General features: G+C 37.6%; 1 protein-coding gene across 1 annotated transcript; it reads right to left on the reverse strand.

Moving 5' to 3' along the window:
* Positions 1-70: 70 nt before the first annotated feature.
* On the reverse strand, positions 71-22,986 carry smim29 (small integral membrane protein 29). The gene is made up of 6 exons (XM_081386162.1): positions 22,788-22,986; positions 21,651-21,830; positions 21,365-21,390; positions 17,623-17,728; positions 1,528-1,604; positions 71-1,422 (listed from the first exon to the last, which is right to left on the reverse strand). The coding sequence occupies exons 2-5, from the start codon at positions 21,759-21,761 to the stop codon at positions 1,536-1,538; spliced, it is 312 nt and encodes a 103-aa protein (XP_081242288.1). The 5' UTR covers positions 21,762-21,830; positions 22,788-22,986; the 3' UTR covers positions 71-1,422; positions 1,528-1,535.
* Between the last annotated feature and the right edge of the window lie 382 nt (positions 22,987-23,368).

Below are 23,368 nucleotides of genomic sequence, written 5' to 3' on the forward strand. Positions count from 1 at the left end.
CGAAGTAATATTTGACCAGTAGTATCTATACTTTCACTCAAGTAATGAAAACCTCTGGAATGGCGAGATATAAACTTGACTTTTTAATCATAAACTCGCAGTTGAGAGAAGGAAAATTGTGAGATAAAAAGTCACAATTACCTTTCTGGAAACAAGCTTTCACAATAAACTCCTCGATAATATCAGTTAATTTCAGTGGAACTTCAAAATTAAAAGAATAAATACATAAATAAAAAGCCCTAGCCAGATTCACGCGCACACTTTTGCATCACATTGCACAAAACCTCACATTTAACAATCTGACTGCACACACAGTCAAAGAAGAATGCATACAAACTAAATTTGTGATTACATATCCGTTAGCTTTGAGGTCATCCCTATACAAAATATGACAAAATAACCTATCAGCAAATATATGTTTGATAAGTTATGCAATATATGTACATTCTTCCATCAAAACAGGCCAAAAATATTGATGCACTCACGGGTATATTCACATTTTTGTCCAATAAAATGCTGTCTAGAATGAGAACGACTTTTGCTTCTGCTTCTGACTAGCATTAGCAATTACAGTGTGTTAGTTGGTTGACAAAATGCTTTTACTTCATTTCCTTTTCCAACCAACAACTGCTAGACGGACGGAATTAACCCATTTAGAAAGAGACTTCACTGCTTTCGCCCATGTTACAAGAATGGTTTTGTAGAATTATGACATAAACTAAAGGAATTTTGAGAAAATGTCCCATTATTAACATAATTTTTTTGTCTATACAATGACATTTATTGGAGTCCAATGTTGTCTGGACTCCATCCTTCTTCAAAATATCTTCTCTTGTAGTCCACAGAAGAAATAAAACGATACAGGTTTGGAACAACATGAAGGCGAGTAAATGAAGACGATGTTTACTTAATTTAGCACTCTCTCATTCTGCTAAGTTCAAATATAATGCATGTGAATTTCCCAGAGCATGAGTGCATCCAGCGCAAGGACACATGCTTTAAACAAGTTGACAAACTAGTTTGCTTGGAGAATTAAAAAAAAGCAGTTTTTGAGTGCTGTGATGGTTTAGCACGATGACCTAGTTGGGTCTTGGTTTACTCACAGCAAGCAATCACATTCATGCGTACTCAGTAAAATAAACAGCTCTCAAGAGGATTTAATAGCACAGAATATCAGCAAAATACATCAAATTAAAATAAATAAATTAATTGAAACAGTGGCAAATGAACGTCCTTCTTATTCAGACAGCAAAGCTGCACTTTAAATGGACTATATTTGCAAGAGGAGACCTGAGGTGAACAAGTATGATCCCAACGCTTGAGTCATTTCTCATTTCACTAAAGCTCTTCTGGGCTCATCGCTTCAAACTGCCGTGGAAAAAACAGTAGCTTATTGCTCAAAAATGTCCATCTTGTGATCATCTGCAAAACAGAACGATGAGACAACTTATGAAGTGACTGATTATTGACCAGATTAAGAGATTGTGTGTAGAATCACCAAAATGTAAAGTAGTTTTTGTGGCAAACCTTTATTTTCATGCATCAGGATTCTTTGAAAGCAAGGGTCTGCGCTGTTGATAGGTCCTCATCCAGCCCTGGACCACCTGCAAACACAAAAGAGGAAAGCTTCTTATATTTTAATGTGGCTTATTACATTGACTGGGATTAAAGAGTTTATTACACCGGAACATTTCATCATGAGACCAGGTGGCTGTAATTATTTGGAAATAAGTTTAAATCCACTCTGGTTGTCGTAGGTCTCAAACATTTGATATTCCTTTTTCTTAAAGTGACCTATTATGCTTTTTCAGATATTAGCTGCCATGTAGTTTGTTTATAGCTGTTTGTGGATGTAAATGTCTGCAATGTTTCAAAAATCAAAGTGCAGATAAATGGAGCTATCGTCTCCCGAAAGAAAGAAGCGATTCTGAACTGCCTGAAACGAGTCGTCAGTAATTCCAGTCTCACTTCCTGCACAAACCTGCGTAGGTTTGTAACACATTTGCATAATGCCAGCCTATGGTCTTCATTGGCTGTCTGCGAACAGGGTCTACTTTGACCCTCAAACACTGTAGTTGTAGCTGAGACTGGAAGAGTTTAGTTCGTGTTGACGTGTTCATGTCGAGAAGATGCTGTTTTCTGCGCTGCCGAAGCAAATCCACTTTGATGCACTTCAAAATGATGAGGACTCGGAATTAATACAATAAAACCGATGCCTATGTTACTGTTCATATCATTGTGTATAAAGTGATGAGAAAGATGAAATTCAGATATGGTAATGGACGTTTATAATGACACACTCTGTAAGCCTTCAACCAATCACAACAGACTGGGTCATCTGACCAATCAGAGCAGAGTAGACCAATCACAACAGACTGGGTCATCTGACCAATCAGAGCAGAGTAGACCAATCACAACAGACTGGGCCGTCTGACCAATCAGAGCAGAGTAGACCAATCACAACAGACTGGGTCATTTGACCAATAAGAACAGAGAAGACCAATCACAATAGACTGGGTCATTTGACCAATCAGAGCAAAGTAGACCAATCACAACAGACTGGGCCATCTGACCAATCAGAGCAGAGTAGACCAATCACAACAGACTGGGTCATCTGACCAATAAGAACAGAGATGACCAATCACAATAGACTGGGTCATTTGACCAATCAGAGTAAAGTAGACCAATCACAACAGACTGGGCCATCTGACCAATCAGAGCAGAGTAGACCAATCACAACAGACTGGGTCATTTGACCAATAAGAACAGAGAAGACCAATCACAATAGACTGGGTCATTTGACCAATCAGAGTAAAGTAGACCAATCACAACAGACTGGGCCATCTGACCAATCAGAGCAGAGTAGACCAATCACAACAGACTGGGTCATCTGACCAATCAGAGCAGAGTAGACCAATCACAACAGACTGGGTCATCTGACCAATCAGAGCAGAGTAGACCAATCACAACAGACTGGGTCATCTGACCAATCAGAGCAAAGTAGACCAATCACAACAGACTGGGTCATTTGACCAATAAGAGCAGAGTAGACCAATCACAACAGACTGGGTCATCTGACCAATCAGAGCAAAGTAGACCAATCACAACAGAATGGGTCATCTGACCAATCAGAGCAGAGTAGACCAATCAGAGCAGAGTAGACCAATAAGAGCAGAGTAGACCAATCACTACAGACTGGGTCATTTGACCAATCAGAGCAAAGTAGATCAATCACAACAGAATGGGTCATCTGACCAATCAGAACAGAGTAGACCAATCACAACAGACTGGGTCATCTGACCAATCAGAGCAGAGTAGACCAATCAGAGCAGAGTAGACCAATCACAACAGACTGGGTCATCTGACCAATCAGAGCAGAGTAGACCAATCAGAGCAGAGTAGACCAATCACAACAGACGGAGTCATCTGACCAATCAGAGCAGAGTAGACTTGCTTTCTTTGGCTGTAAAACACTACACTGTCATTTGCAATGCAGGTGCAAAAATACTTTAGTTAACATTTCTAAAATTAACTAAATAAATGCTGAATTAAATGTGATATTTAACCACTCTTACGTTCATGTATCTTATTTATTTTTTGAATGTCAGACTTCATTATTTTTAATAAACTGCAATTCACAGTTCTGAAGATGTAACTTAACATATCTTAATGGCATCACACTGTGTACAGCTCAACGTGTCAACCAACACATTGACAAAACGTGCGTTTATAGCCCACTGTATTACAGTATTACAGTGTATTACAGATATACATGATCTAAAAATGTCCAGTTAACACAAAGTAATGTGAGACAGATTTGTAAGCGGTCAATTATGGAACAGTGGTTCTGCAGTCCAGAGACATTCCGGAGACATTCCAGAGACATTCCAGAGCTTAAATATTGAAGGGACAGTATTTATAAGAAATTCCTTTAACTTAATTTCTTGCAATATATCTGTCTGTTACACAATGGGTAAAATAATGCATGTCTTTCTTTCTTATATATATTATAAATAATATTGTATATAATTTAAACATTTATGATTAGGAGCGGTGACAAACAATTTCCTCCTCTTCAAACTTCGAGAATGGCAAAACACACATCACAGAGCATCACATTAACAACACATCATTATATAATCTTGCCTCAACAAGACGGATGAGAACCAGAAGTAAACCATGTTTACTCTTGCATCTGCCCAGGCCAGACTGTGACTCCATGGGTCGTAATGAACTGGTTGATGAGGATGATGCCAAGGAAACTCTTGATGGTCTCCTCTATCTCTGTGATGCTAGTGTCCTTTTCCACCACCAAGAAATTGGGTTTTCATTTTTTATCGAGCACTCCAATCCCTCCAAGGATTCCATCTAGTACATGTGTCTTCATCCCCTATAACGGTGATTAATTTCCCCCATCCAGGCATTGCGACATTTTCTTATATTCGCTCAAATAAAAGGACAGAATCAGAGGGTGAAATGGTTTCCCGTCCTGCAGGGGTCTTATGCTTTCGTTCATGTATCTTATTGTAGGAATTCTCATGGATTCAGAAACTTTACTGAAGATGTCTGTTATGTAACAAAGGTAAACAATCTTGAATTAAGAGGAGAATCTGAACAGAGGGGTGTTGTGATTTAGGTCAAATCACCAGATATCAGATACATTTATTTAATACTACATTTTTAATTGAATTCCAAATATGTCATGTGGTTCATAAATGGGGAAAAAAGTGGTTGTCAGTGTAAATGTTTACAGGAGCTTTTTTAATGTTTGAGTCACTTATTAGACATATTCCCATTTTTACTTAAAGGGTTCATGAACTGAGATATAAATTTTTCCTTGAGCTTTTGGCATATGTGAGGTCCTCATACTATAAGAATATCCTGTAGGTTTCAGAACTGAAAACTTCCTTGTTAGTCCAAAAACAGCTTTTATTGTAACCAAGCCCAGAGAAGGACTCGTCCTGGAATCTAACAGATAGGCGAAAGACCGAAGAAGATCAACACCTACTTCCTCATCTCAACTTTGGCCCCCCCACTGGCCTGTAGATGACGACGAGAGAAGAGCGATCATTGGATCAATGGACTAAAAATAACACTACCTTCCAAAGGATCCTAATGCAAAGAGTGTGGTTATTTATTTTCAACAATGTGAATGTCTTAGTTGAGCATTATTTATTTGTATTCGGTACATTTCACTGTGGATTCTTTGGTAAATCAGTCGCAATTTCGGTGCAGGCTTTGCAAAAAGACTTTTATGATATGGACTCGACAGTAATGCCACAACATTTAAGTAACCGTGTATTTCTAATGCCTGATCTGTGACTAGTGATTTTGGATATGTAATGATTTATGTACAGTGAGAGGTTCTTTGTCTATGTGCCAGTAAATCAAACCAGTGAGTGACTTAATGGTCAGCTTTACATTGTTTTCTTATAGTGGGATGAAAATAATCTGTTATTTAAACTGTGATTAAATTATATACAGAAAGTGATCAAAGAACGCTCCCTTTACAATCGCTGGAGCCGTCAATCAAACAGAGCGAGTTTATCAGCTTAACATGTCTGTGATCGGCTACATGCTCATCATCACTGCAACCTTTGATGCCACAATCTAAATGTAATGCCATAGATCTAAATATAATGCTATAAGCAACACTTCACACGATTAGTTAACCTTGAGAGCTTAATAGTAAAAACGTGCTAAAAGTTTTCAAGAGTTTTCCACACGCCAATCACAGCAGTGGGCGTTTACACTGAAGTCTAACAGCCAATCACAGCAGTGGGCGTTTACACTGAAGTCTAACAGCCAATCACAACAGTTGGCGTTTACACTGAAGTCTCACAGCCAATCACAACAGTGGGTCAATCTGACACAGACACGCCCCTAAAAAACAGAGCGTTCAAATCAGAGGGCTAAAATCTAGGGCTGTAATCAACCAAAGAAAATCTTGGTTGACTAAAGTCCTGAAATTTTTGACTAAAAATGACGTTAGAAAAAAAAAAAAAAACATTTAATTAATTAGCTGCGCATTGTGCGCAGTACTTGGTAGCCTTGTTGTCCGCCTAAATGAATTATAAATAACCCTAAAAAACTAGTAGGCTATTTGCAGTATATTAAATCGTTTTTGACCTAATTATTTTGCACTGAAATGAGTCTGACACACGAGTCTGTCGGCTCTGCAGCGTTGCATCACATGCATCTGCGCGCAATATCATAGCCTATGATTTCCGAAAATGTTGTCAACTAGTGATATCATCACAAGAACTTTTGAGGAATATGCAACATAATTTAGACAATTGTTTCTGTCATATGTATTATAATAACTGACAGACACTATCATTTCAGCCGCTCTGTGCAGCTCGCACAGAGCGAGGCTGAACATAGGAGCTCAGCTTCGCGGCTGAGACACTAATAGACTATTAACTTAAAGCTTTTACTCTTAAACACAAAAGGCACGTCCACTTTAATAAAAAAAGAATGTTTATTAAACAAACCAGATCAAGTAATAATATTCAGCAAACCTTCTAGTAGCCTACTTTCTTCAATCTGTCCGTCTTCTCCGGTGAGTTGGGCTAATCCAAAAGAAGTGAAAACAAGGGGGGTGTTCTGAAGACAGACTGTTACCTGTGAAACAGGGGTGCACTGAAAACAACCCCATTAGTAATTAGTGCTTTCCACCTGATGAAATGAACGCGGCAAAACTAATGAAATGAACGCGGCAAAAAATCGAATAAGAATTTGAAAATCAAATCGAAACAGAAAATCAGAATTTTGGTCGATCAAGAACGTATCGACCAAATAATCGACTAATCGACTGGGATATTACAGCCCTATTAAAATCAGGGTAGGAAAATGCTTTTTGTTTCTAAATAATTATTTTTTCTATGTAAAAATCATACTAACATTATAAGTGCACCACAGGAAACATTATAAGACAATGCAGTTCATGACCCCGTTAATAGCTGTCCAAAGCAAACAAAAGGAAACACTGTGTGCTATTTTGTATGTACAAGGCAGAGCCATAGAGAGAAAGAGTTGCGACACTCCCATAGACCTCCGTTGTAAATAATGGCGGCGCTTTTAACCATAGACAGTAAAAGAAATGGACACAGCGACCCCATTGGAACTCAATTGAGACAAGTGAAGCCCATTTTTAGCGATTTCTTAGCACTTCCTTTCCTGACGCGCAGACTCAAACCGAGCAAAGCGTTACACGGACCACGTGAGCAAACCGTCTGTCTTCTAGTAGCTGTGCCAAGAGAAATCTGAATCATTCCCTTCCGAATCTTGCAGAGACGGAGAGTGTGAGTAGGAATTGTCCATGAGCTTGGAGCAGGATCAACTTTTGCTAGGTATTCTGGTTAATTATATTGTCATTTTGCCTCTACGTCCCCCCGATAGCCAGCGAGCTTCTCCTCCTGTCCATACGGTAATCTCTCTAATGTGCGACAAAGAGTCGCTTGGTTATGACGCAATCGTTAGCCTACTTTTACAAAAACTGCTTCTACGGGGCTATAACATAAGCTACAAGGTAATGGAGCATTTTATACATTGTCGTGTTTCTTTAGAAATAAAAAATGGACAAATGGAGTCTTCAAACGCCTCAGATGTAAAGTTATTCGCTGTCAAAGTGACGCCAAAATGAATGGAAGTCAATGGGATTGCTAACGCAAGTGAAGTTCCGCTCAAGATGGCGGCACCCGGCCGACTTCAACTTCCGGTCGACTTCCTTCCCGCTTGCTTTTAACCGCCTACTTCCGGGATTTGAAGAGCGGAATAGTTCCAAACACTGTCATTTTGGCGTTGGACACCATTCACTTACATTGCTGCGCGTCGAGTTGTTCCAGAGTTAAGTTGTTGAAATATCGACCTCTTTTGAATTGTCAACTGTCTATGTTGTATCAGAGGCCCTTTGCGATGCTTATACTGGTCTTCATTTGTACATGCACAGCGTAATTATTTTTATTTTAAGTTAGTTGTTTCAACCAATTTTCAAGCACTGCCTGCTAACATAGCTAGTTAGCTAGCGCGACTTCGTCAGTTAAGAGTTCGGTAATGAATCGCTGCCACCTTTATAGCAACTTTTATTTAATTACATTTTTTGGGATAGGGCCTATACTAACTTTTCATTATGTTATATTGTCTTGAGTGAGGCGGCTTGTGAGAACAATGCTGGACCTCTAGGATTGTTATGGGATCACCAGTCCTGTCTGTTTCATGGATCACCTGCCCCTGATTTTTGCTTTTCTTGTTCACACAAGCACACATTTTTGTTGTCCTTGTTTAATAAAAATAGTTTATTTGAAAACCTTCATTTGTATCAGCAATGCTTAAATTCGTTTTTTAATCTGTTATAGTTTTGATAATGTGTATGGCTTAATATTAAAATAATATTCTTAGTCTTAACATGATAATGTTTCACGTTGTGGTCCTGGGGTGGCCACTTTCATCAGAAGAAGTGAGCTAGCTTAAGCGAACTTTGAACGGACCGCCACGGCAGACCTCTTTGCGTGATCACGAAGGTAGGCTAATGGCTGAATCAAAATTTATAAGCAAAATCACGGGAATCAATAGCCTAATACAGCCCAGTTGTGCTAAAATAAATATCATGAGACGTCCATCATCAGATGAATGATATGGAAAAGTTAAGTTAGAGCCGCTAAAGCCAGTGCTACTACCCATGCGAACATGAACACTAAGCTTTTCCCTCCAAAAATATAGCCTAAAACTTATCTCCAAATGCAAAACTGACATTAACAAAATGCAATAACAGCTGAAAAAGTACTTGGGGTGTGTTTTATTTTATATTTACCGTTCAATAATGCAATCGCTGCTGTCTGTCCCATAGAAGAGCATGACAGCCAGCGTATGTTTTGGAACTATTGGGGCTTACATGAACCACGTGACAGCCATAGCGGCGACATCAAAGAGTGTCGCAACTCTTTCTCTCTATGGCTCTAGTACAAGGGTTGGACGATGTAGGGCCTCCTTTTAAAGCCAATGCAGCATCAGTTCATCTTGGGAATGACAGATTTAAGTCCTTCACAGCGGTCAGAGGGATTTTAGCCGTTCCTCTTCCAGAACAGTGGTGAAAACACTATGTGATGCTGGTGGAGGAAAACATTTACTGACTCGCTCCTCCAAAATACCCCAAAGTGGCTGATAATATATAGACCTGGTGACTGTGCGGTCTATGGGAGATGTTCAACTTCACTTTCATGTTCATCAAACCATTCTGTCACCAGTCTTGCTGTGTGTATTGGTGAATTATCATGCTGATACACGACACCCCCTTCAGGGCACAACGATTGACCCATTAGGTGCACATGGTCCTCCAGAACGGTTCGGAAGTCCTTGGCAGTGACATGTCCATCAAGCTCAGTCGAGAATGCCATGATATTACATCTCAAACCATCACTGATCCGCCCGTGCTTCACTCTGGACAGAAACAGTCCGGGTGTTCAGCCTCTTTGGTTCTTCTCCACACAGTAACTCACACGGATGTGGGAAAGACAGATGGACTCATCAGAGAACAATACATGTTTCACATTGTCCACAGCCCAAGATTTGCACTGTTGGCCCCAATGAAACCGACATTTGGCATTGACACAAGTGACCAAAGGTTTGGCTATAGCAGCCCAACCATGAATATTGACTTTGTGGAGATCCTGACGAACAGTTTTGGTTGAGGTACGCATTTAATTTTGCAGTGAGTTATGTTTTTTTGGATACAATCCGGGTTAGTACCTGGAAACCCCCTTCAGACAGCTTCCTCTTGTGTCGACAGTTACTCATGTTGGATGTGGTTCACAATGCCAACATTAACACATTTACACTATTGCTGTCCTGATCACAGATGACGATTTGTCCTCTTTTGAACTGTGATATGTGGCATGTCTCCCATTATGTTGTGTGGATTGCAATATTTAATGTTCACTATGCTTTTGCTCTGGTAATTCAGCCTTCACACTCTGCTCTTACTGATGGAATATAAAATCATTAAAGATTGGTCGGGCCGCGCATATAGGCGTGAAAGCCCCAACACTATATTGGCCAGTGTTTCAGTTTCATTCTCCAACCCGTGTAGTTAGGGATGGGTACTGAAACCTGCTATTAAACACGGCCTGGGGCTAAACTATCAAAGTAGGTATTAGTATTAGTAACCATGAAAATGTCGGTACTAGAGAAATAAAATACAAGTACTATTTATTATTGCTATATAGACATTATCTTGCTAATTCTATCTTGCCAACTGTTATATGTGATATATATATATGTGATATTAAATTATTTCGTTCTAACTTCCTTCCCTTTCACATCGGTGCACTGTCATTTCTCCATAAAACCCAAAACTTTACCTCAGAATTAGAATCTGTGATTGTTGTAAAATGCAGTCTCTACTGTTGCTAAATAAATAAAAAGTGCAATAATCCGTGCAAAAGACGCTGTTTCCAACTTCAAGGCGGGTTTCTGTGTGTGCGCTCTGAAACGGACCGCAACTAGACAAACACATTATATTTTAGTATATTTTGGATGTCTTAACGATCAAAATACGCACACAAATGTGTCAAAATGAGAGTATTCACTTAAACACAGTTTATGTCTAAAATGAGAATAAATAGTTGGGAGAAAATATGATGTGTATTATTTGATCTGCAGACTTAAACCTGCTGACGATCCGCCATGAATGAATAACTTTAGCTGCTTTAATAAACATTAATATATCAATTTATACAGTGAAAACTATGCAGTGTTATTTTACATTTGACTATTAGATTTCTTATATACAGTGGGGAGAACAAGTATTTGATACACTGCCGATTTTGCAGGTTTTCCTACTTACAAAGCATGTAGAGGTCTGTAATTTTGATCATAGGTACACTTCAACTGTGAGAGATGGAATCTAAAACAAAAATCTAGAAAATTACATTGTATGATTTTTAAATAATTAATTTGCATTTTATTGCATGACATAAGTATTTGATCACCTACCAACCAGTAAGAATTCCGGCTCTCACAGACCTGTTAGTTTTTCTTTAAGAAGCCCTCCTGTTCTCCACTCATTACCTGTATTAACTGCACCTGTTTGAACTCGTTACCTGTATAAAAGACACCTGTCCACACACTCAATCAGACAGACTCTAACCTCTCCACAATGGCCAATACCAGAGAGCTGTGTAAGGACATCAGGGATAAAATTGTAGACCTGCACAAGGCTGGGATGGGCTACAGGACAGTAGGCAAGCAGCTTGGTGAGAAGGCAACAACTGCTGGCGCAATTATTAGAAAATGGAAGAAATTCAAGATGACGGTCAATCTCCCTCGGTCTGGGGCACCATGCAAGATCTCACCTCGTGGGGCATCAATGATCATGAGGAAGGTGAGGGATCAGCCCAGAACTACACGGCAGGACCTGGTCAATGACCTGAAGAGAGCTGGGACCACAGTCTCAAAGAAAACCATTAGTAACACACTACGCCGTCATGGATTAAAATCCTGCAGGACACGCAAGGTCCCCCTGCTCAAGCCAGCGCATGTCCAGGCCTGTCTGAAGTTTGCCATTGACCCTCTGGATGATCCAGAGGAGGAATGGGAGAAGGTCATGTGGTCTGATGAGACAAAAATAGAGCTTTTTGGTCTAAACTCCACTCGCCGTGTTTGGAGGAAGAAGAAGGATGAGTACAACCCCAAGAACACCATCCCAACCGTGAAGCATGGAGGTGGAAACATCATTCTTTGGGGATGCTTTTCTGCAAAGGGGACAGGGCGACTGCACCGTATTGAGGGGAGGATGGATGGGGCCATGTATCCTGAGATCTTGGCCAACAACCTCCTTCCCTCAGTAAGAGCATTGAAGATGGGTCGTGGCTGGGTCTTCCAGCATGACAACGACCCGGAACACACAGCCAGGGCAACTAAGGAGTGGCTCCGTAAGAAGCATCTCAAGGTCCTGGAGTGGCCTAGCCAGTCTCCAGACATGAACCCAATAGAAAATCTTTGGAGGGAGCTGAAAGTCCGTATTGCCCAGCGACAGCCCTGAAACCTGAAGGATCTGGAGAAGGTCTGTATGGAGGAGTGGGCCAGAACCCCTGCTGCAGTGTGTGCAAAACTGGTCAAGAACTACAGGAAACGTTTGATCTCTGTAATTGCAAACAAAGGTTTCTGTACCAAATATTAAGTTCTGCTTTTCTGATGTATCAAATACTTATGTCATGCAATAAAATGCAAATTAATTACTTAAAAATCATACAATGTGATTTTCTGGATTTTTGTTTTAGATTCCGTCACTCATAGTTGAAGTGTACCTATGATAAAAATTACAGACTTCTACATGCTTTGTAAGTGGGAAAACCTGCAAAATCGGCAGTGTATCAAATACTTGTTCTCCCCACTCTAGGTTATATTACTTACCTGAACAGTAATGTTAGTAGACCTTTCTGAAATTAAAGCACTGTATTTCATTTATATCTTTGCTTTATTATATATTTATAGTATTTATTTGACCATTTGTTTGTACTTTGTTTCTTTGTTCTTGTTCTTACTGTATCTTATCGTATCTTATCTTATGTATCTAAAACACAAAAAATGCCTGTACACTGGTGCATTTACAAATAGATTTGAATGGATATTTATTTCCATTTCAGAATATAAAGCAATGTTAATTATGTTCTTAATTTGTTTCTTTACTTTTATTTATTTATAAAAAAACATAATAAAAAGAACCGATACGAATACCATTAAAGTACCGGATCGATAAGCACAGTATCGGTAAGAGTAGGATTGCCATTAGAACCTTAAAGGGGTCATATAATGGTACACTCTTCAGTGTCTGTTGTCAATCCGCGTTCACGACTCCGCAGTGACGCTGCTGACGTAAGACGCTGCTGACGCGTTATCTGGTGCGCCCGGGCTTCGTTTACAGTCTGAGGGAGACGCACGCTGTATTCAAGCAATTCATCATTGTTTGTATTTTGGTATTGCTATATTTTTTTTGATATTTTTAATCAGTGCTTGAAGTGGGGGAAAAAAGGTGCCGGTACTCTCTTGCCTTACTCTCACCGCCTTCACCCAGGGCCGGATTAACTATTTCCTGTGCCCTGGATAACAAGACTCAATGCCCCAGCGTAGTTAGGGGGGTTCGGGGGCATGGTCCCCCGAGAAAATTTGGATTTCTCTGACCTACATATGTGCAATTTAGGACTTTTGAAGGCCAAAAAATTATAAGAAATAGGCTATCTTTAAAACCTTGTCATTAGATTATTTGTCAATACCTGCTCTCTCCTCATCTTCATATTTCTTTTTCTCTCAGTCTTCTTATCCTGGCCTATTTCTTCCCCTCCTAAAGCTGAACTTAGTCTTTTCATTTTTGTCTGTGTCAATGACGAAAGTAAACATAGGCTCAACAGATATTTATACGTTTTATGAATCATTTTCTTAGACAAGTTAATTCAATCAAGGCTACCAGGAAAGCTGTAGCCTAAGTCAGTATTGCCATTAGGAACCTTCTGCAAGCTTTGGAATTTGAAAACGTCTGTTTTTAAATGTTAAAAGTAATTTTAAATAATACAAATTATATATAATGTCATATTCTGTGTTAATTTATATTATAAACTCATATATATATATATATGATAGTTTATATATAAACTCACAATTGTGAGATATAAAGTCCAATTCTAAGGGGGAAAAAAGACAGACTTTTTTTTTTTTTTTTTTTACCTCACAATAGTTTTTCTCACAATTCTGACTTTATAACACGCAATTGCGACTTTATATCATGCAATTCTGACTTTATATCTCCCAATTGCGTATTATAAAGTCAGAATTGCGTGATATAAAGTCGCAATTGCGAGAAAAAAAGTCTGAATTCTGACTTTATAAGACGCAATTGCGACTTTATTTCACGCAATTCTGACTCTATATCTCGCAATTCTGACTTTATAAGACGCAATTGCGACTTTATTTCACGCAATTCTGACTCTATATCTCGCAATTCTGACTTTATAACACGCAATTGCAACTTTATTTCACGCAATTCTGACTCTATATTTCGCAATTCTGACTTTATAACACGCAATTGCGACTTTATTTCACGCAATTCTGACTATATCTCGCAATTCTGACTTTATAACACGCAATTGCAACTTTATTTCACGCAATTCTGACTCTATATCTCGCAATTCTGACTTTATAAGACGCAATTGCGACTTTATTTCACGCAATTCTGACTCTATATCTCGCAATTCTGACTTTATAACACGCAATTGCAACTTTATTTCACGCAATTCTGACTCTATATTTCGCAATTCTGACTTTATAACACGCAATTGCGACTTTATTTCACGCAATTCTGACTCTATATCTCGCAATTCTGACTTTATAACACGCAATTGCGACTTTATTTCACGCAATTCTGACTCTATATCTCGCAATTCTGACTTTATAACACGCAATTGCGACTTTATTTCACGCAATTCTGACTCTATATCTCGCAATTCTGACTTTATAACACGCAATTGCGACTTTATTTCACGCAATTCTGACTTTATATCTTGAAATTCTGAGAAATAAAAGTCAGAATTGCGAGATGTAAACTCGCAATTGTGAGATAAAAAGTCGCAATTATCTCTTAAAATGTTTTATTCTGTGGCGGAAACAAGCTTCCATACCTCCGTCATTAATAAGCATTAATAAAACTTACAACCGAATTTAGCCAATGATGAGATCCTTCAGAAATCATACGAATATGCTGATTTATTGCTTAACCCCTTAAACCCTGAGGCCATTTTTGGAGTTGTTTTGTCTGAGTGACACACAAAAAAGTAAAGACTCATAACTTCAAAACTATAGCAAGGAGAGTCAAAAGGTAGGTATCGTTTGAAAGAACACTTTTCAAATTTTTTGAAAATATAAATTACATTACATTTGGACATTCTGCTGCCGAGAAACTGCTGATAAAAGACAAAAAATATATATATTTTTTATAATGATAATGCATATCTTTCTTATTTGACATGGTATAACTCAGGAAGGAAATAAGGTAGGAGGAGGAAAATTCTTTTTTGGGGAAGTCCCTCTACATATGAGCTGCATCTGGATAAAATTTTGTGGTGATTGGATAAAGTAATCAAAAGTTACAGCAAAAAAAAAAAAGATAGCCTTTTTGTTGAGACCTTGACGCCCCCTCATGGGCATTTTTGATAGTGTTTCACCATGAAGAATATCTTATCATAAAAGCAATAGATAAAGTTAATTTTGGGCTCATTTTAATTGTATTAATATGCTGTAAAAAATGAAGTGCCATTTTCAACGATTTTTTTAATGTTTCATGAGATGTATGATGTTTTTGACACATTGCAGTACATAGTACAAAAAAGTATTTTATAGATTATGATTTTTTTTTAAATATTTATCAGCAAATAACTCAGCAATACTTAGGAGTTTTTCAAATTGGCTACATTCACTGTAAAGTTCAGACTCTAAGGTTTCAAATGACACCAATTTTATTTGAATCAAGGCAATATTTTTGAAAAATATGATAATGAATATTTTCGCAGCTAGGTGGCGCCATGGGTGGCGCACGCGGGCGGTACACTCCGGTTTAGAGAGACTAGTCAGCACTTGTTCAGAGTTGATTGAAGAGGTTGGATTCTTTAAAAAGCTGAGATTCTAAGCTTTAAGATGATACATATTTTTTGTTATTCCACATTTGAAAACAAGCGCGGACGGTTCCGGGAAAATTGGAAAACACTTTGCTCCCCAGAAGGATGAGAGACTTGTTTTTTAGCCAAGTATGCATTACTTCGTGAGGAATATCTCGTAATCAAAGCAATGGATTATGTTGTTTTTGGACTCTTTGTAATCGTGAGAATCTGCTGTCAATAAAGATGTTTGATTTTTCACAATCCATGCATGTTTCATTGAGTTATGAGCTGAAACGTCACATCAAAACAACATAGCATCACTGCTATTGCTACTTCATAGGTGCGCCTCTGGTATTTTTTTGTGTCAGAACGCCATAAGGAATATCTTTAGACCTGAGTGATGGATTATGGTGTGTTTGGGCTCTTTTTAATCTTAACAATCTGCTGTAAATAATGATGTGCCATTTTCCACAATTGATGCATGCTTCATTGAGTTATGAGTTAGAACGCGACATAAGTGCTACATCTATAATAAAGATCTATGTGCGCATTTGTGGCTTCGTGTGTTACAACTCCACGACTTTAGATATGAGTGATGGATTATGCTGAGTTTGGGCTCTTTTTAATTGTGAGAGTCTGCTGAAAATAATGATGTGCATTTTTCTACGATATGTGCATGCTTCATGAAGTTATAAGTGAAAACCAAACGCGAGTGATTCATGAGTATATATTTGGCTAGGTGAGTCTTTGGTATTTTCTGTGTTAGAACGCCATGAAGAATATCTTTAGATGTGATTGATGAGTTTGGGCTCTTCTTAATCGTGAGCTCCTGCTGTAAATAACGATGTGTCATTTTTCATGATCGATGTATGTTTCATGAAGATACGAGTAAAAAGGCCAAGTCTAAGCTACCTCGCTTGGCTACGTGCGTTTGTGTATTTTTTGTGAATTAGAACTCCATGAGGAATATCTTTAGTTCTGAGTGATGGATTACGTTGAGTTTGGACTCATTTTAATTGTAAGCATCTGCTGTAAATAATGGTGTGTCATGTTCCATAATCGGAGCATGTTTCATGAAGTTACAAGCGGAAATGTGTCTAAAATTCAGCATCCATATATGGTTTACCCATGGGTCTCTTGAGGGGCTTATTTTACAAAAACCTTGCTCAAGTTTAGTAAAAGCCTGAAACAATTATGCTTGTTGTATTCTACTCATTGAGACCTTTCAAATGACATATGACACATGACTATCTGAGCAGTATGATGTTTTTGACACATTGCAGTACATAATAATTTCCTCTTACTCATAAATTATGTATTAAAAAAAATCATTTTATCAGCAAATAACTCAGCACTACTTTGGAGATAATCATAATGGCTACATTCATTGTAAAGTTTAGACTCTAAGCTTTCAAATGATGCCTATTTTGTGTTGATCAATGCAGTAGTTTTGAAAAATATGACAATTAATTTTTTCCATAGCTAGGTGGCGCCCTCCGGCGGTATAATCCGTTCTAAAGGAATAACTCAGCACCTTTTAGGAGTTGAATAAAATGTATTGAAATTGAAAAGCTTTGGTTCTAAGCTTTAAAATGATACCTATTTTGTATCATATCATTCAGTGGTTGCTTAGTAATTTGATTATGAATTTTTTTCATGGGGTGGCGTCCCGCCGGCGGGACGCTTAGGGTTTAAGGGGTTAAGAAACATTTCTGATTATTATGAATGTTGAAATCAGTCCTGCTGCTTCATATTTTTTGTGGAAATTGTGATTTTTTTTCCTCATGATTCAAAAGAACAGCATTTATTTTAAATGGAAATCTTTTATAACGTTATAAATGTCTTTACTGTCATTTTTAATCAATTATTGTGTCTTTGCTGAATAAAAGCAAAATATTAATATTGGTATATGTTGACATTTGCTTTCAGTAATCTCATTAGACATCAGCGTTTTTCATTTCATAACAGGATGGATTACCTTTGTGTCTTCCTCTTTCCACAGAATTTCCTGTTCGGCCTCGTTCAGCTCTTCGGTCGGGTCATAAGTGTAGACCGGAAGCAGCTGATGCCGCAGTCGATCAATCCTAAACGTGCATCAGACACACAAGCAGCAAACAAACGCTCATTCGGTCAGAATGCTGTGACTGGGTCACAGTGTTATTTCCTTCAGCGCCTTCTCTTGAAAACAGAGGCTCAGGCGTTCAGCCTAACATCTACTGTTGTGTTTCACAGAAGAAAACCACATGGGTTTATGAATTCTTGAGAAAAATTCTGATTTTGTTTTAATGTTTTTGAAAAATGCTCACCAAGGCTGCATTTATTCCATGAAAAAACAGTAATATCGTGTAATATCATTGCAAAACTTGGTTCTAGTGATCAAAGCTGTATTTTCAGCATCATTACTCCAGTCTTCAGTGTCACATGATCCTTCACAAATCAGTATAATATGAGAATTGATGCTCAAAAACATTTCTTATTATTATCAATGTTGAACACAGTCGTGCTGCGTCATATGTTTGTGGAAACTGTGATACACCATCATTCAACGGTGTGGAGTAAGTAACGTTTAAAACAATCAGCAAACAGGCCTTCAACTGATCAAAAGTGACAGTAAAGATGTAAAATGTTAAATAAGGTCTGTTCTTTTGAACGTTCTATTCATCAAAGAATGCATCACTGTTTCCATAAAAAGATATTAAGCAGAAAAAACTGTTTTCAACATTGATAAACATAAGAACCATTAATTATATTTGAGCATCAAAAATAACTGAGCAGCAAACCAGCATATTAGATTGATTTCTAAATATTTAAAGATTATTGCATTCAGAAAATAAATAAAAATAATTATAAGACAACTTGTTCCCTCTACTCACTGAAAACTGGGATTCAGATGTATCTTTATACCCTGACCCCAACTTGTGGACTTTGTAAAAATAGGTTTTCTTTGATTAATAATTCTAATTTACAACTTATTCAATATAAGACCATGCATAGAATACATAATTACACAATTTTTTTGTCTAATTTACCCATCGGTGTCCAATGTAACCTCATTAGCCCAGACACAGACCTCCATTGTTCATGGCATTGTTCCTCTGTTCAAAATGTTTGCTGGGAGTTTACAAAGAAATTGTACATTGTTCTTAAGATTAAAATACCGTTCTCCCCTTATGGATAATGTGCTTATTAAGAGCACATTCAGAGACGGATGCTGCACCACATTACGTCAAATTAGTTTATATTGCTCAACTATTTGCCAAGAAAGCTATTCTTCAATATTGGACACCGATACAATTATTAAATATTAATCACTGGTTAAATTTAGTATTAGAACACATGGCAAAAGGAAAAAAAAGGGCTAACGTAGAAAGAAAGAGCATGAGTCGTTTACATTTTTTTTTTTTTTTTTATATATTACTTTGTATGGAAGCTTGTTTCCGCCACAGAATAAAACATAAGATAATTGCAACTTTTAATCTCACAAGACTTTATTTCTCAGTATTGCGAGATACAAAGTCAGAATTGCGTGAAATAAAGTTGCAATTGCGTGTTATAAAGTCAGAATTGCGAGTTATAAAGTCAGAATTGCGAGTTATAAAGTCAGAATTCTGAGATATAAAGTCCAATTCTAAGGAAAAAAAAAGACTTTTTTTTTTCTCAGAATAGTTTATATCTCGCAATTCTGACTTTATAACTCCCAAATGCGTATTGTAAAGTCAGAATTGCGAGATATAAACATGCAATTCTGGGAAAAAAAGGTCAGAATTTCAAGTATATTTCTCGCAATTGGACTTTATATCTCATAATTCTGACTTTATAACCTGCAATTGGACTTTATATCACGTAATTCTGAGATAAAAAGTAAGAATTGTGAGATTAAAAAGTCAAAATTAACTTTTTTATTTTTCAAAAAAAGCCTACACAAAACTTTTCCCCTTTCTTCTGTGTCATGTGAAACTGGTAATAATTAAGTTTGTTTATAGGCTTGTTATACTACCGGTTATGAGGGACAATACGGTATGAAATATTATATCAGAATAAAGCAGAAACACTATGAACGAAACTTCATTGACACTTGAACAGTTGATATATCAACATCCTAACCAAGAGAAGACACTTAACTAGTCCATTGCAAACATTACGCTTAAACGTTAATGAAGTTAGTCGTTGCACACGTGTGTATAGATGTACAAATCATTGTATTTCATTGCATGTATTTTTTTTTTCATTAGAAATTGAAGTACATTATATATACATTTTTACATATGTTGAATTTAGATACAGTAGAATTAATTTAAGGCATGACTTTATATTTTAGGTGTTTATTTCTGTATTTCTGAGCGTGTAAATCCCAGATTACACTGAGTAATTGGCAGCATGTGTTTTGCTTTTTTCTTGTTTGTTTTCTTGTTGTCTTTTTCTCTTTCTCCTCATATTGTATTGTTGTAAAATAAAAGAGAGAATGATTTCTGAAGGATCATGTGACACTGAAGACTGGAGTAAAAAAATGCAGCTTTAAATGACAGGAATAATTTATATTTTACAACATATTCAACATATACTTTGCAACATATGATTAAAGGAACACTCTGACTTTTTGGGACTTTAGCTTATTCACAGTATCCCCCAGAGTTAGATAAGTCCATACATACCTTTTTCATTTCTGTGCGTTCTGTAAGTGTTATTTGACGCACACCCACCGCTAGCCTAGCTTAGCACAAAGACTGGATGTAAATGGATAATGGTAGCATACTAATCCCAATAAGTGACAAAATAATGCAAACATTTTCCTATTTACATGTTGTGATCTGTATAGTCACAGCGTGTACAAATAACAAGGCTATATGAGACAGAGACCATATTTAATGGGTGGAGTGGCTACTTTGTTTACGGAACCATCAACAGGGTGTCTCGTGTGCTGCGCTAATCACTCCGCCTAAGTAGCCACTCCGCCCAAGTAGCTGTGCTCCTACGCCTAGTGAGAATATAGTTCCCCGTATTTATACGATTAAATATGGTCTCTGTCTCATATAGCCTTGTTATTTGTACACGCTGTGACTATACAGATCACAACATGTAAATAGGAAAATGTTTGCATTATTTTGTCACTTATTGGGATTAGTATGCTACCATTATCCATTTACATCCAGTCTTTGTGCTAAGCTAGGCTAGCGGTGGGTGCGTCAAATAACACTTACAGAACGCACAGAAATGAAAAAGGTATGTATGGACTTATCTAACTCTGGGGGATACTGTGAATAAGCTAAAGTCCCAAAAAGTCGGAGTGTTCCTTTAACACCATATTGCTTAGGTGGGGACATTTACTTTAATATTCAGCAATATTATTGATCTGCCTGCATTGACATTATCATATGAGAACTGAACTGGACGAAGACATCACGGTTTTCTCCAGAGCCGCTATATGTATAAATGAAGTAAATTAATAACTTTTTTTACAACAGAAATGAACCATCACTGAACTTCCTTAAGCTGGACTGACACACTATTTTCTTCTGGAAACAAACTTATCTCTGTAAAAATCTGTATTGTAAAAAGCGCTATATAAATAATGGTGACTTGACTTGACTATTCAAAAAGAAAATAGCTATTTTAAAATGTAATAATATTTCACAATATTACTGTTTTTACTGTATTTTTGATTAAATAAATGCAGCCTTGATGAGCAGAAACGACTTCTTTTTGATTATTCCAATCCTTACCTCCGTTTCCTCCTTATGTACATCACCTATGAAACAAAAAGGTACATTATAATCTGGAAAGCACATTGAATAACGTCTGTAATAATGTCAGAGATGCAGCTGACGAGCGTCTGCGCACGCATTCATAACAGAATAAAGGCCTTTTGTCTCTCTGGAGGATCTGCTCAATGAAATGATCATGCGCCTTCACCTTCTTCCCCCACACCAGAGAGAAACACCCAGAAGAAGCAAAGCAAAGCCTGCGTGCAGATGTGTGTGTGTGTGTGTGTGTGTGTACGGCACCCACCACTGCGGCCAGGACCCCGATCACAGTGATGAGGAAGAAGGGCACGAGCACGTAGCCGACGGCCACATCGTGAGGAGGAGGAGGAGGAGGAGGAGTGGTGCTGTTGTTCATACTGAGGCCCTCACTGCTCGTCTTCTGCACGCATGTGACTCCCACATGCTCTCTCCGCCCCGCGAACCACTGCGAAACACAGGAGAATACACTTATTCATGGCCCAGGAATGCTGGGAAACAGCTAAAGGGGGTTCATCATGTCATTTCAAACTTGTTTGCGCTTTATCTACCAGCTACATCAGTCATATTATAAAGTTTCTTTAATCGGGCCTATAAACATTCCCGTTTACAGCACTGCTGGGACGTTCAATCCAACATCGAAAAGTTTATTTAGTGATATTTTGAGATACAATATGTAGCCTGACTTAGATCCATAGTTGTCCCCATTGTGCCAATGAAGTCTGAATGTTTTAAAGGGGTTTCCCTTCTAATTTCCTTGAAGATTTTTGTTCTATCTTCATTTTTCTAATTACTGTAATACAGCAAAACATCTTTTATTATTATTATTATTATTGCTATTTAAATCAGCATGCACATAAAGGCACTACGACATATACTATTATAATGTAAGTATAATACACCATTGCAGTAATACGAGTTTTGAGCATTTAATGAGCATTAATGTTGTATTGTTATTGTGCTGTGTTTCTGAGGTATTCTTTGACGTATCATGGTATAAGAATACAGTATAGGCTATATTAAAGGGGGAATAGTCTAAACAGCCTTTCTAAAGCTCTGTATCTGCAAAACAGAGCCGTTGACATGTCAACATATACTTTTAATATCTGCATAACAATCACACAATCTGCATAACGCACAACTTCTCTCTATTAGGGAAGTGTGGCATTTGGATTTAATACAAAGCGTCCAGCAGAAAACTGCATTAATACACATTTTACAATGACAAAGCGTTTATGTCGCACATGACCTAGCGAAAACCTACGCATTCAATGACATTATCTGCTCCTGTTTGTTTACATAACGGTATCTGCATCATTATTACGGTGACCGGCACAGATATCATCAATGTCGCGATGGTTATGAGCGGTAATAATCATAACACTGGTGTCTGCTGCTGACTCACGTGAAAACATCATGACCAGTCAAACTTCACCATCGAGGCTTTAGAGTAAACACACCTGATTCAGGCAAAAGAGCAGAGTGAGTGTCACTTAACTATAAGACGACTCCAAATCCAGTTATTATAACACAAGTCATGGGTTTGTCTGGCATTAAACCCCCACTGACAGTGTTTACGGAAAGCAAGTCCTGCGATGAAAGGGGAACGGTGATGATGATGCTGGAGGGAGGAGTTATGATTATTCAATGCACGATATTGATCAGAAGATGTCGCCACTGCATTAAATCATACTAACGTTACTCCATTATATCATATCATATATCATATCATGTCATGTCATAAAGGTTAATACAGGTGAAACCAGGTGAAAATGTATACATTATAAAAATTGCTATTCTATAACTGATATTCTTTTGTAATTATTTTATTTAAGGATTGGAGAAATAATGTTTAAGCTGTAGCACCGCTCTATTTGCATTTGTGTATTATTTTTGGATTTTTATAATATATTTACAACAATATTTCCAACTTATGAAACCTTGACGTAATCAGAAATTGCAAAACACACATCTTTAAATAGCTTA

Source organism: Scardinius erythrophthalmus (genome assembly GCF_964197995.2).
Source record: "Scardinius erythrophthalmus genome assembly, chromosome: 15".
Taxonomy (NCBI): Eukaryota; Metazoa; Chordata; class Actinopteri; order Cypriniformes; family Leuciscidae; genus Scardinius; species Scardinius erythrophthalmus.